A 10,427-nucleotide genomic window follows, 5' to 3' on the forward strand; every position below is an offset into this window, starting at 1 on the left:
AGACAAACGTATCCAAGGAATTCACATAATACATGATTAATTGCTTTAAATTAACACATCATGTATTACTTTACCTAACTTTTACAATTCCTATAATTTGTCTTTTCATTTTCTTTAACTTGACTTATCAAATTCTAACACTTTTAAATTAGTAACCAATCTTTATTAATATAACAATCAGTAGAATTTGAATAGTTCATTAAGTATTTAAGTGTAGGTTAATAATTACATTACATATTATGTTAAAAGGAATTTCAAAGAACATAAAAAAAAAAACACTATATAAAGGTAACAAATGATTTCCATTTCCTTCAAGTTTTGTTTCTTTAGTTGAGCAAAAAAAAATCTGGCCTTCCTTCTCATTTTCTTTCTTTCCCTTTAAATTTTTCCTTTTGCATGAAATAAATAAAATGGGAGATGGAGAAACATGTAAAGTTGATACATGTTGGAATTGAATAATTGTCATATCAATTTACATGCAACATTCAACATTCATTGGATGATATATGAAGACCACTATCTCCGTATTGATCGCTAGCAGAAATTGATGAGCTATGAAAAGGAGGAAGTTGGTTTCTTTGGAAGACTGATTTTAGAATTTTCATTGATTGATTTATTCTTATAATGTACTGTAATTATAATTGTTTACGGCTATAGATAAATGCGACGTTATTTGTGTATTTGGAGGGAGTTATAAAATGATATCTTGTAGTATTTTACTATAAAAGTGGGAACTACCAAGTTAAAAGTTTACATCTCTGACATTCATCTCAATTTGTTTGTTATTGTTGATATAGTAGTTGGATATCACAGGTTATATGCCTTCATGGCATCATGTGATTGGTAATGAAAAAATTATTTCGTAATTTTTTGTATTTTGTAATGTGTCTTCATATGTATCTTCATAATTGAATTTACTGATTCATTTTACAGAAAGAATTATGAGTATCCATGTCATATATAAATATAATATCAAACTTTAAAAAGAAAATTTTCTTTTATTTTGATATGATATCATTGAATAAAAACTATTTTAGCTACCACAAAATATAGGTATCTTCTCTTAAATAGTCGGGTAGATTTACTATTACTTTTTCTAGCCGGCATACATACATATATATATATATATATATATATAGGTTACACATGATCGTACACATTACGAATGAAGTATACATAGATAATATATTATATACTCACCGATTTTTTTTTATAGTTTAATCAATTGGATGAACAACTATTTATGTTAATTCTTCAAAAATAATCTTAATTGCAAATTTTTGCTACATTAATTTTCAAAACTAATTATGTATGTATTTTTTAAAATATCATTAATATGGAAAACACGCTCAACGCTAGTAAGCATAAACAGGGGAATTACAAATGAAAGCAGTAATGACTAAAGTTGTTATGAACCACCACATGCTCATTGTTATAGCAAAGTTCTGTTTTCTTTGGATTTGTTATGTTTTTTTTTTCAAACAACCAGAAAGGTGTGACTAGTTATACTAAGAAAAAAACAAAAGGTACTGAAAATTCAGCGTCGAGTAAATTTGGTAAGGTATGTGGTGTCACAAAATTATGTAGAGATTCACAGATTTTTCCGTCAGCAAGAGGGGTAATTTTAGGTTAGAAAATAATAGGTTGGGCGTTGAGGGAATAAATAGAAGAAACTAGTTCATTTGGCAAGAAGATAATGACATAAAAAAGCATTTCAGTTTTGGAAACCCGTAATTTAATGTATAAATGTGTCATTTAACTTAACCTCAATTGGCATCAATTTACTGCAATTTTGTGTGTGCATAAAATAAACACTTAAACTTGTATAGAGTTGGAAACTCGTATAAAGTTGTCCAAGTAGACACATACATCCGACATGAAATAATACATATTAGTTTAAACATGTATCTACTTGTTCAATTTTTTATAAGTTTAAGTGTGTATTTGTGCACACCCAAAGTTAGAGAGGATTGTTATCAGCTGAAGTCAGATTAAATGACATATTTATGTATTATACCTTTTGAAAAGTATAAAAGTAAGACATACTAAAATAGGTCAGGTACAACTTAGACCATTCTCGATAAAATAAACCAAGATTCTGTACTCGCACTATCTTAGCATAGTTACCTTTTAGTTATATATAATTTCATTATAACAGTATAACTTACAAGCATTGCCGAACTTGAAACCATTCCTAGATCTTCACCCTCTTCAACCACAATAATCACCCGGAGAATTTTAAAACTTGTCTCTTTTTTTTATCGTTTTCAAATCCCTTTTTTGTAATTTTGTTAGCTAAGCTGAAAATAAGGGCAAATGTGATAACAGCGGGGGCACAATGGACCTAAGCTTTAACAGAGGACAAAATCAAACGTTTTTGCGAACCACAAGGGCAATTTTGGACCTTTCCTCCCCTTTCTAAGAGGAGTAGGATCTTAGATTCATATGTCATTTCCTCTCCTTTCTTTGTAGATTATTAGCCCGGGACAACTATACCAGTGTGCAATTTGTATAAAATCTAGTTTTCAAGTTTAAAGTAGTAAGTGTTGCAAGTGAACAGAGAACATTTATTGTAATAAAAAAAAAAAAAAAAACTTTGGATCAACAAAGGCTTTTTATGGACCATGCCACTAGATTGAGACTGTTATCTTCTTATCTGAGTAAGGAATGAATATCGGATCCTACTGATGTTCAACCGGCGATCGAGCCTAGTGCTGCTTGTGGCTTATCCTATTTCAACTTGGATTGAAAATATTGAACAGGAAAGGAAATGATTCATTACATTATAGTACATGTATATAAGTTTTTCAACTTTTATGAGTGAAACTCAAGAATTGTGTCCTAGAGCTCGAACTTATACAGTTGGAACTCCAGGAAAGCACCTGAATCGACTAATAAAATGTATGTCCTTCCCAGGAAAACCATCACAACTTTATAGTACTTGATATGAGTCTGTATATTGTGTTAGTATTATTGTCGCTTACACCAAGGGAAACGATGATGACATACATCCAGTAGTCCTAAGGCGGTTGATTGAGAAATTATAGCTGACTGGAATGGATGATCTCACAGAAGAATCATGTGCTTTTCATGAAATGGCCACTGCTATACTAGTGAAGATCCAGAGGGGAGGATAGAGAAAACGTCAATGATACCGAGGAAAATTAAGGACTTAAGGTTGTTTGAGAATCCGGAGATCAATTTTTCTTTGAAGAAGAAGTCCTCAACTTGTAGGATAAGCATCTACAGAAGCAACGTCTCATAAGGCCCTGGTAATACCAGATGATTTTCACAGTTCTATATCCCTGGAATTGATGAAAAATCCTGTCATTGTTTTATCTGGCCAGGTACCATTATTGGATCTTTATCATATTTTCTTGGTTAAAAATTGGTTTTGCATCATTGTTATTAGGCATTATCCATTTCTGTTGATCCCTCACGACAGCAAACTCATTTTTACCAGTCTTTCCATTTCTCTATCTCACTTAATTCAAGTTGTTGATTATATATAGCTATTAAGCATGTCAATTTCACTCTCAGATTACACAAGGTACATCGCCAAGGCCAACATAGAGCTTATTCATTAGTATATATTGCAATATTGCCACTTTATTTATTAGGAGTAAAGTATTATTCCAACGCTTTCATAAGACGTCGGTGCTCAGCTAGTGCGCTGCAAGTAACTTTCAGAAATCATATTTTTAATGACATATAATATAGCCTAAGAGAATTTCCTTCGAAGTTCTGCAATCTGTGTCTTACTAAGCTGGAAGCCTTGGGCAAGAACGTCGTCCATAATGGGTGGATTTGAAGCAAAGATTGAATTAGGAATAATGACAAATCCAGGATTTTGACTGTTGAAAGCAGCGAGATTAATAGCCTTTTTGTTTCCCACATTATACTGGAAGTGAATAAGACCTATTGGGAACACAAACACATCGCCAGGATACAAGATTTTGGAGAAGAGACGACTCTTAAAGAAGTTTGCGGGATCAGGAACAAGAAATCCTACATACATAATACCATCCAGGATAGTTATCAGCTCAGTTGCTCGAGGGTGTGTGTGAGACGTTGAGGTTCCAAGTCAACACGACCAATAAAAATACCAAGAGTGTTAAGTCCAGGCATGTTGTTTACATCCAGAAACTTTGCAGCACCAGCAGCCCTGGGCGCTGCAATGCCACTAACATTAAGACCTGAAGCAAAGAAATCATTTGCTGTTGCAAACTTTGGGTCTTTGCAAATCTTTCCATTCACGAAAACTGCACAGGGGAAGCAAAATAAAGTTAAGCATATAGATCAGATTAGACAACATATATACAAAAACTATGCATCATTCCAAAACAAATAAGTATTATAGTAGGACGATTAACCTGCAGCCTGAGAGTCATTAACAGCAACACATATGTCCTGTAGATGGTTGTTATCATAAGCATAAACAGGGGAATTAGAAAAGAAAGCAGTAATGGCTAAAGTTGTTATAAACCACCACATGCTCATTATTATAGCAAAGTTTAGTTTTCTTTGGATTTGTTCTGATTTTTTTTCCAAACAACCCGAAAGGTGTGACTATTTATACCAAGAAACAAACAAAAGGTATTGAAAATTCAACTTCGAGATTCATGTGTCTTAGGTATATAGGGCTAGAATAGAGTTCTACATGAGACAATTATATACTACTGAAACTATAGTTAGTCAGATCTCCAAGTTAGTTATGAGTTAGTTAGATATTTTATCTTATTGTTGCCAGCTATATAACGGCAGTAATCAAGTTAGTTAGGATACATATTTTTCTCTTTTCCTTGTATAAATAGATAGCCTCTATTCCTTTCCTAACCACTTTTTTTCCAGAATATGAAAATCTGAGGCAGTTTCCTCTCTTTCCTTTCTGTGTTAACTATCAATGGAGTCAAGTATTCACCATTATTGGAGATCGCAAAGCTTCAATCGAAGCTTAAGTAGCTGATTTTACCATATATGGTGTCACGAAATTATGCAAAGTTGACAAACATATATAATTGTCCGCTGAAGTCAAGTTAAAAAACATGTTTATATATTATGCCTTTTGAAAAGCGTAAAGTAAAGCATATTAAAATAGGTTAGGTATGACTTTGCCCATTCTCAATAAAATAAATCAAGGCTCCGTACTAGGCACTATCTTAGAATATTTCATTATAACGTACTAGTTACTAGCATTGCCAAACTTGAAACCACTGATCTCTAAAACGATTGCCACCCAAATATTCCTAGATCCATCTTCATTGTCGTTCACTTCCACTCAAAATTATCATTTGTCCTCCTTTCTACCCCCAAATACCCTGAAGTCAATCTTTTGGCTTAAAAATACCCTTATTTCTAAACAGGGGAATTACAAATGAAAACAGTAATGACTAAACTTGTTATGAACCACCACATGCTCATTGTTATAGCAAAGTTCTGTTTTCTTTGGATTTGTTATATTTTTTTTTCAAACAACCAAAAAGGTGTGACTATTTATACTAAGGGCCCATTTAGCTATGCGATATGGTATCATGATATGGAATCATGATATAATATCATAATATGGAATTATGAGATGAAATTGAAGTTTTGTTTGGACATGTGATATGGAATTTTTGTGTTGTATATTTTCTCATAAACATAAGAATCTCATAAGTTCTAAAACTATTAAAATAGCCCCAATTGTTTATTTAATCTTACCAAGAAACAAAAATTTATAAAAATCGCATAATAAATTATTACAAAGTTAGTTGTTCTCCACTTAAGTAATTGTTTTATCTAACTTTAATTCATCAAACTTTAATTCAATAAAACAAATTGAACATAAATTGTAGGGTACTAGTCTTTAATATAATCCTTTCACATAGTACGGACAATTTCCTCACGTTGAACTTGCATTTCTCGATCATGTGACCGAGAAGACGAACCAACATTGTTACTTTAAGGTGTAATAAATACAAAACGGTAGGAGTAATAAATTAGGTGTTGGAGTAAATGAAGAGAACAAATTTATTACTCAACAATCGGTTGGTGTGAGTTAAAGTGATTATATGTTGGTGAGAATAATAATTTTTATAAAATAATGATGTGATTATAAATTTTATTTATATATGAAATAAATGGTTAGTAGATATAAATGTGGGTTATTTTTAACAAAATATAAACTTGTGGATCAATTTTTGTATTAAAAATATCTCAAATCATGATATGGAATTCCCATATCATGGTTTTTGGAGAATATGGAATCACATCTCATGATATGGAATTATGAGATGGAATCAACGTAAAATCGCATGTCCAAACGCTGATTCCATCTCATGATTTCATATCATGATATGGTATCGCATGGCCAAACGCCTACTAAGAAAAAAACAAAAGGTACAGAAAATTCAGCGTCATCGAGTAAATTTGGTAAGGTATGTGGTGTCACAAAATTATGTAAAGATTCTCAGATTTTTCCATTAGCAAGAGGGGTAATTTTAGGTTAGAAAATACTAGGTTGGGTGTTGAGGGACCAATAGATAGAAGAAACTAGTTGATTTGGCAAGAAGATAATGACATAAAAAGCATTTCACTTTTGAAAAGTCATAATATAATGTATAAATGCGTCATTTAACTTGGTCTCAATTGTTATTTATGTACTGCGATTTTGTGTGTGCATAAATAAGCACTAAACTTGTATAAAGTTGGAAACTCGTATAAAGTTGTCCAAGTAGACACATACATCCGACATGAAATAATACATATTAGTTGAAACAAGTATCTACTTGTTCAACTTTATATAAGTTTAAGTGTGTATTTGTGCACACCCAAAGTTAGAGAGGATAGTTATCAAGTCAGGTAAAATGACATGCTTATGTATTATACCTATTGAAAAGCATAAAAGTAAGACCTACTGAAATAGGTTAGGTACAACTTTAACCATTCTCGATAAAATAAACCTAGATTCTGTACTCAGCACTATCTTAGCATAGTTACCTTTTAGTTATATATAATTTCATTATAACGGTATAAATGACATGCTTATGTATTATACCTTTTGAAAAGCGTAAGACATATTGAAATAGGTTAGGTACAACTTTGATCATTCTTGATAAAATAAACCAAGATTCTGTACACGGCACTATCTTAGCATAGTTACCTTTTAGTTATATATAATTTCATTATAACGGTTTAACTTACAAGCATTGCCGAACTTGAAACCACTCCTACAAGATCTTGGATTCGGCTCCTGTCCAGTGCCTTTACCATCCAGTTGGTCCAGTCCCTCTTTAATCTGCTGCCATTTGTCACATAATAATCTAAGGGTCAATAATTATTTAACCAAAACACCCTCTTAAACCATGGTTAAGTTACAGTATCTTTTTGGATTTCTTTTTGTTCCATATTAACGACATGTATATAGGAGAGGATCTTTTTGATCAATCACTGCTCTGTTTTCTTTTTTTTCAACTTTTTTTTTCATGTTCTTTCCAAAAATCAATTAATTTCCATCACAAACCCAATTTCTTTCAAACTAAAAACTCCATTATTTTCATATTATTTAATAATTGTTCCCAGATTTCTCTATACATTCAACTTCTTAACAAAATTGAAGTGCATTACAATGGCCACAAGAAAGTTCTACAGCTAAATAATATTATTGTTCTTGTTTCTCGCTATCAGACGGTTAAGAGAGAGTAAGAGATTTCTTCGATTATTATATAGGTGTTCGTTAATACGAAATGAAAAACTATATAGTAACTTAGTTTTTCTCAGTTAACCAAGAACAGGAAATTATTGTTTCCTCCATTATTGTTTTTCAACTACTAAGTGCAAATAGCTTCTGCCCATTTACTTTCACTCTTATCACTTTTTAAGGCCTAAGCAATACAAGCCAAAATGCACCAAAAGAAATCACTTTTGACAATCAAATAAGCAACACAACAAACTTGCATTAAATTGTAGATTCTAATAAAAAAAAATTCAAGCCAAATACACCAAAAGAACTCTCTGTTATTGCCTCAACGAATAATAACCAAACATCAATTAAATTATCAATTGTCAATATGATGACAATAAACTGCCACTAGATTGTTCCAAAAAAAAAAAACCTGGTGGGAAAACAAATTTCAACTACCACGAGTGGGTTATGGCCTTGACGCCAAAAAATGGAAAGAAAAAACTTAATTCACAGATGCAAAAGTCAATTGCACACTGGAATAAAATCTATGAAAGAAAATAACTATGCCAAAGAAGTATACATCTCGACTTTGAGATCATGATTATGATCACTTAAATCACCATCACCATGTAACCTCTGCTTTGATGAAGCTGCCGCAATCAATGTTGAGAATACTTGTTAAAATCAGGAAATGAAACATCCTGCAATAAATATATTATGTGGTGAATAACATCACTTATTAGAAGTATACATATATATGCAAAGTATTAAAAGTTCTGTTCACTAACTCTTAAGAGTTGAGTCAAACTTTCATTAGATGAATATCCCTGAGACAACTGAGAAGGACACAATGGATGAAAGCTTCCTTCTGTCACGTCCTATAATTTAAAACATAACATAAGTTTCACATTATTATAATAAGCAAGAAATTAATGAGATGTCGTGAGATACCATAGCGTTTGATGTATCTAATAAAGGTGTATAAACTTTTGGATCAATGTCTTTTTCTTCTAGAATGGCATCCATCTTGTTTATATTTGTAACATCTTTTGTCCACCTCTTTAGTATATATTGTATGGGAATCCTATCCTTTATATTCAACGTGTCCAGGATCTTTAAAGCATGCCTACATAGTATACCCAAAAATACAAACAATTTACAGCTACAAGAAACTTGAATTATTGATCTCTTAACAGTCACGGCATGCTCCTTAACACTTCCAAGCGTGCTAACATTGTAGGTACATAACTCTCCTTCATTATATGAGTCATTTACTGAAATCAGTAATGACCTTTCCCATTCACTTTGGAACATGTCAAATATCGTTGGGGTGTATACTTCCCTAGGATGAATCAATAAAGGAAATTTAACCTTCAAAATAGGTATTCTTTGAGTCATGTCAAAATTAGACTTATTCTCATTGGTGCGCTTATCATCAACTGATCTTTCAAAATGCTTAAAAAATTGAACAATATCCAAATCTGATTTCAAATATCCTCTTAAAGATCCATTAAAACTCTCACTTAATTGTGTGCTTCGCATACCTGCTGAGAATGTATTTCTTCCGTATGTCATGGACGATTTCTCTCTTATAGCAAATGTGGTTTTCAGACAGCTGTTATCCGCAAGATCATATTTGTCAAGCATTTCCTGCCATGCACTTAAGAAATCCTCTTCATACTCATAACCATAAAGCAATTTGCTAAAATCTTTTGGAAATGATGCATTATCTCTAAAAATATGACTAAGATGTTTAAACTCATTCTTTTCCAAGTGCCATACACAAAGGCGATGATACGTCTATGGCATTACTAATGAGATAGCAGAAGATATAGCAGGATCTTGATCAGTAAAAAATGTTTGTGGTTTATCTGCAGACATAATCCTAAAGAATATATTAAAAAGCCATTCAAATGATTTGTAACATCCGACAATTTGAAATAACTATGAAGAGGCTTAGAATTGGAATTAATTATTTTTGGAAGGAATTCAAAAATCTGGAAATTTGGTTTAAGTGTGGGAAAAAGTGAGTTTTTTGCCAACTTTTAGCAGTCATGTAACACCCTAGAGAATTTTCGAACTAAGACTCGAGCCGTCCTTCATGTGGAGTGAGATTTTATCGAGGAATAAAATTTCCTGAGTGTTAATTAAAGATCCCTAGATGTAGCGCATTGAGTTCCAAGAAGAGTTGAATTGGAAATAGTCATTTTGGAAAGAATCTGGAAAATTTGGCTATGGAAAAAAAGTGAGTTTTTGGTCAACTTTGAGCAGTCGTAACTCCTAGCTTAGAATGATTTAGGCGAATTTCCAGTTATTTCTGGAAAGCCCTTGGAATGATCTTTCCAACGCCACCGAGTTTGCTTGATTCCGAGTTCGTATGAGTGAGTTATGCCCTTTGGAAGTTGGGCTGTCGGCACAGTCGCACAGTGCAGTTTGTTTAATCCGAAAATTTTAAGGGTATTTTGGTCTTTACCCTAATCATTTCTTTGGGTTATATTGAGGTGTTAGACTGATGTTTGGATCATTTTTGTCCCATTTTAAAGAGTGAGAGTAAGAGTGAGAGTTAGGGCTTGGAAGATGAGAGAGAAAGAAGAGGAGAAAGAGAAGAAGAAGCTAAGGATCGTCGTGGATTTTCGTCGGGGGTGATCCCTAATCAGGTATGTGAGTTCTTTAGTGTGGGTTGATCCTTTCCCCCACACACCAAGCTCATTTTATGATTTGAGAAAAGATTGGATTTGTTGTTGAAGTTGTTAGTTGTTGTTGA

The 10,427-nt window shown here is 32.4% G+C and overlaps 1 protein-coding gene, 1 long non-coding RNA gene and 1 pseudogene across 4 annotated transcripts in view; all 3 read right to left on the reverse strand.

Annotated features, from left to right (window-relative positions):
- LOC125862031 (germin-like protein subfamily 1 member 13) overlaps nucleotides 1–1,430 on the reverse strand; it is a 3,748-nt pseudogene extending 2,318 nt beyond the window's left edge.
- The window catches only part of LOC125861954 (germin-like protein subfamily 1 member 13), a 143,791-nt gene that overhangs the window by 105,451 nt on the left and 27,913 nt on the right, over nucleotides 1–10,427 (reverse strand). Inside the window, exon 2 of one of the 3 annotated variants that reach the window (XM_049541895.1) lies at nucleotides 4,197–4,262. The exons of the other annotated variants lie outside the window; for them this stretch is intronic. Within the exon in view, the coding sequence (XP_049397852.1) occupies nucleotides 4,197–4,262 (66 nt within the window). The remainder of the gene's footprint in view (nucleotides 1–4,196; nucleotides 4,263–10,427) is intronic. 3 annotated transcript variants of the gene reach the window in all.
- On the reverse strand, nucleotides 8,101–9,576 carry LOC125862059 (uncharacterized). Its single transcript, XR_007446018.1, has 3 exons — nucleotides 9,208–9,576; nucleotides 8,452–8,541; nucleotides 8,101–8,364 (listed from the first exon to the last, which is right to left on the reverse strand). It is a non-coding gene; the product is annotated as an uncharacterized LOC125862059 (long non-coding RNA).

This window comes from Solanum stenotomum, chromosome 1 (assembly GCF_019186545.1).
Source record: "Solanum stenotomum isolate F172 chromosome 1, ASM1918654v1, whole genome shotgun sequence".
NCBI lineage: Eukaryota > Viridiplantae > Streptophyta > Magnoliopsida > Solanales > Solanaceae > Solanum > Solanum stenotomum.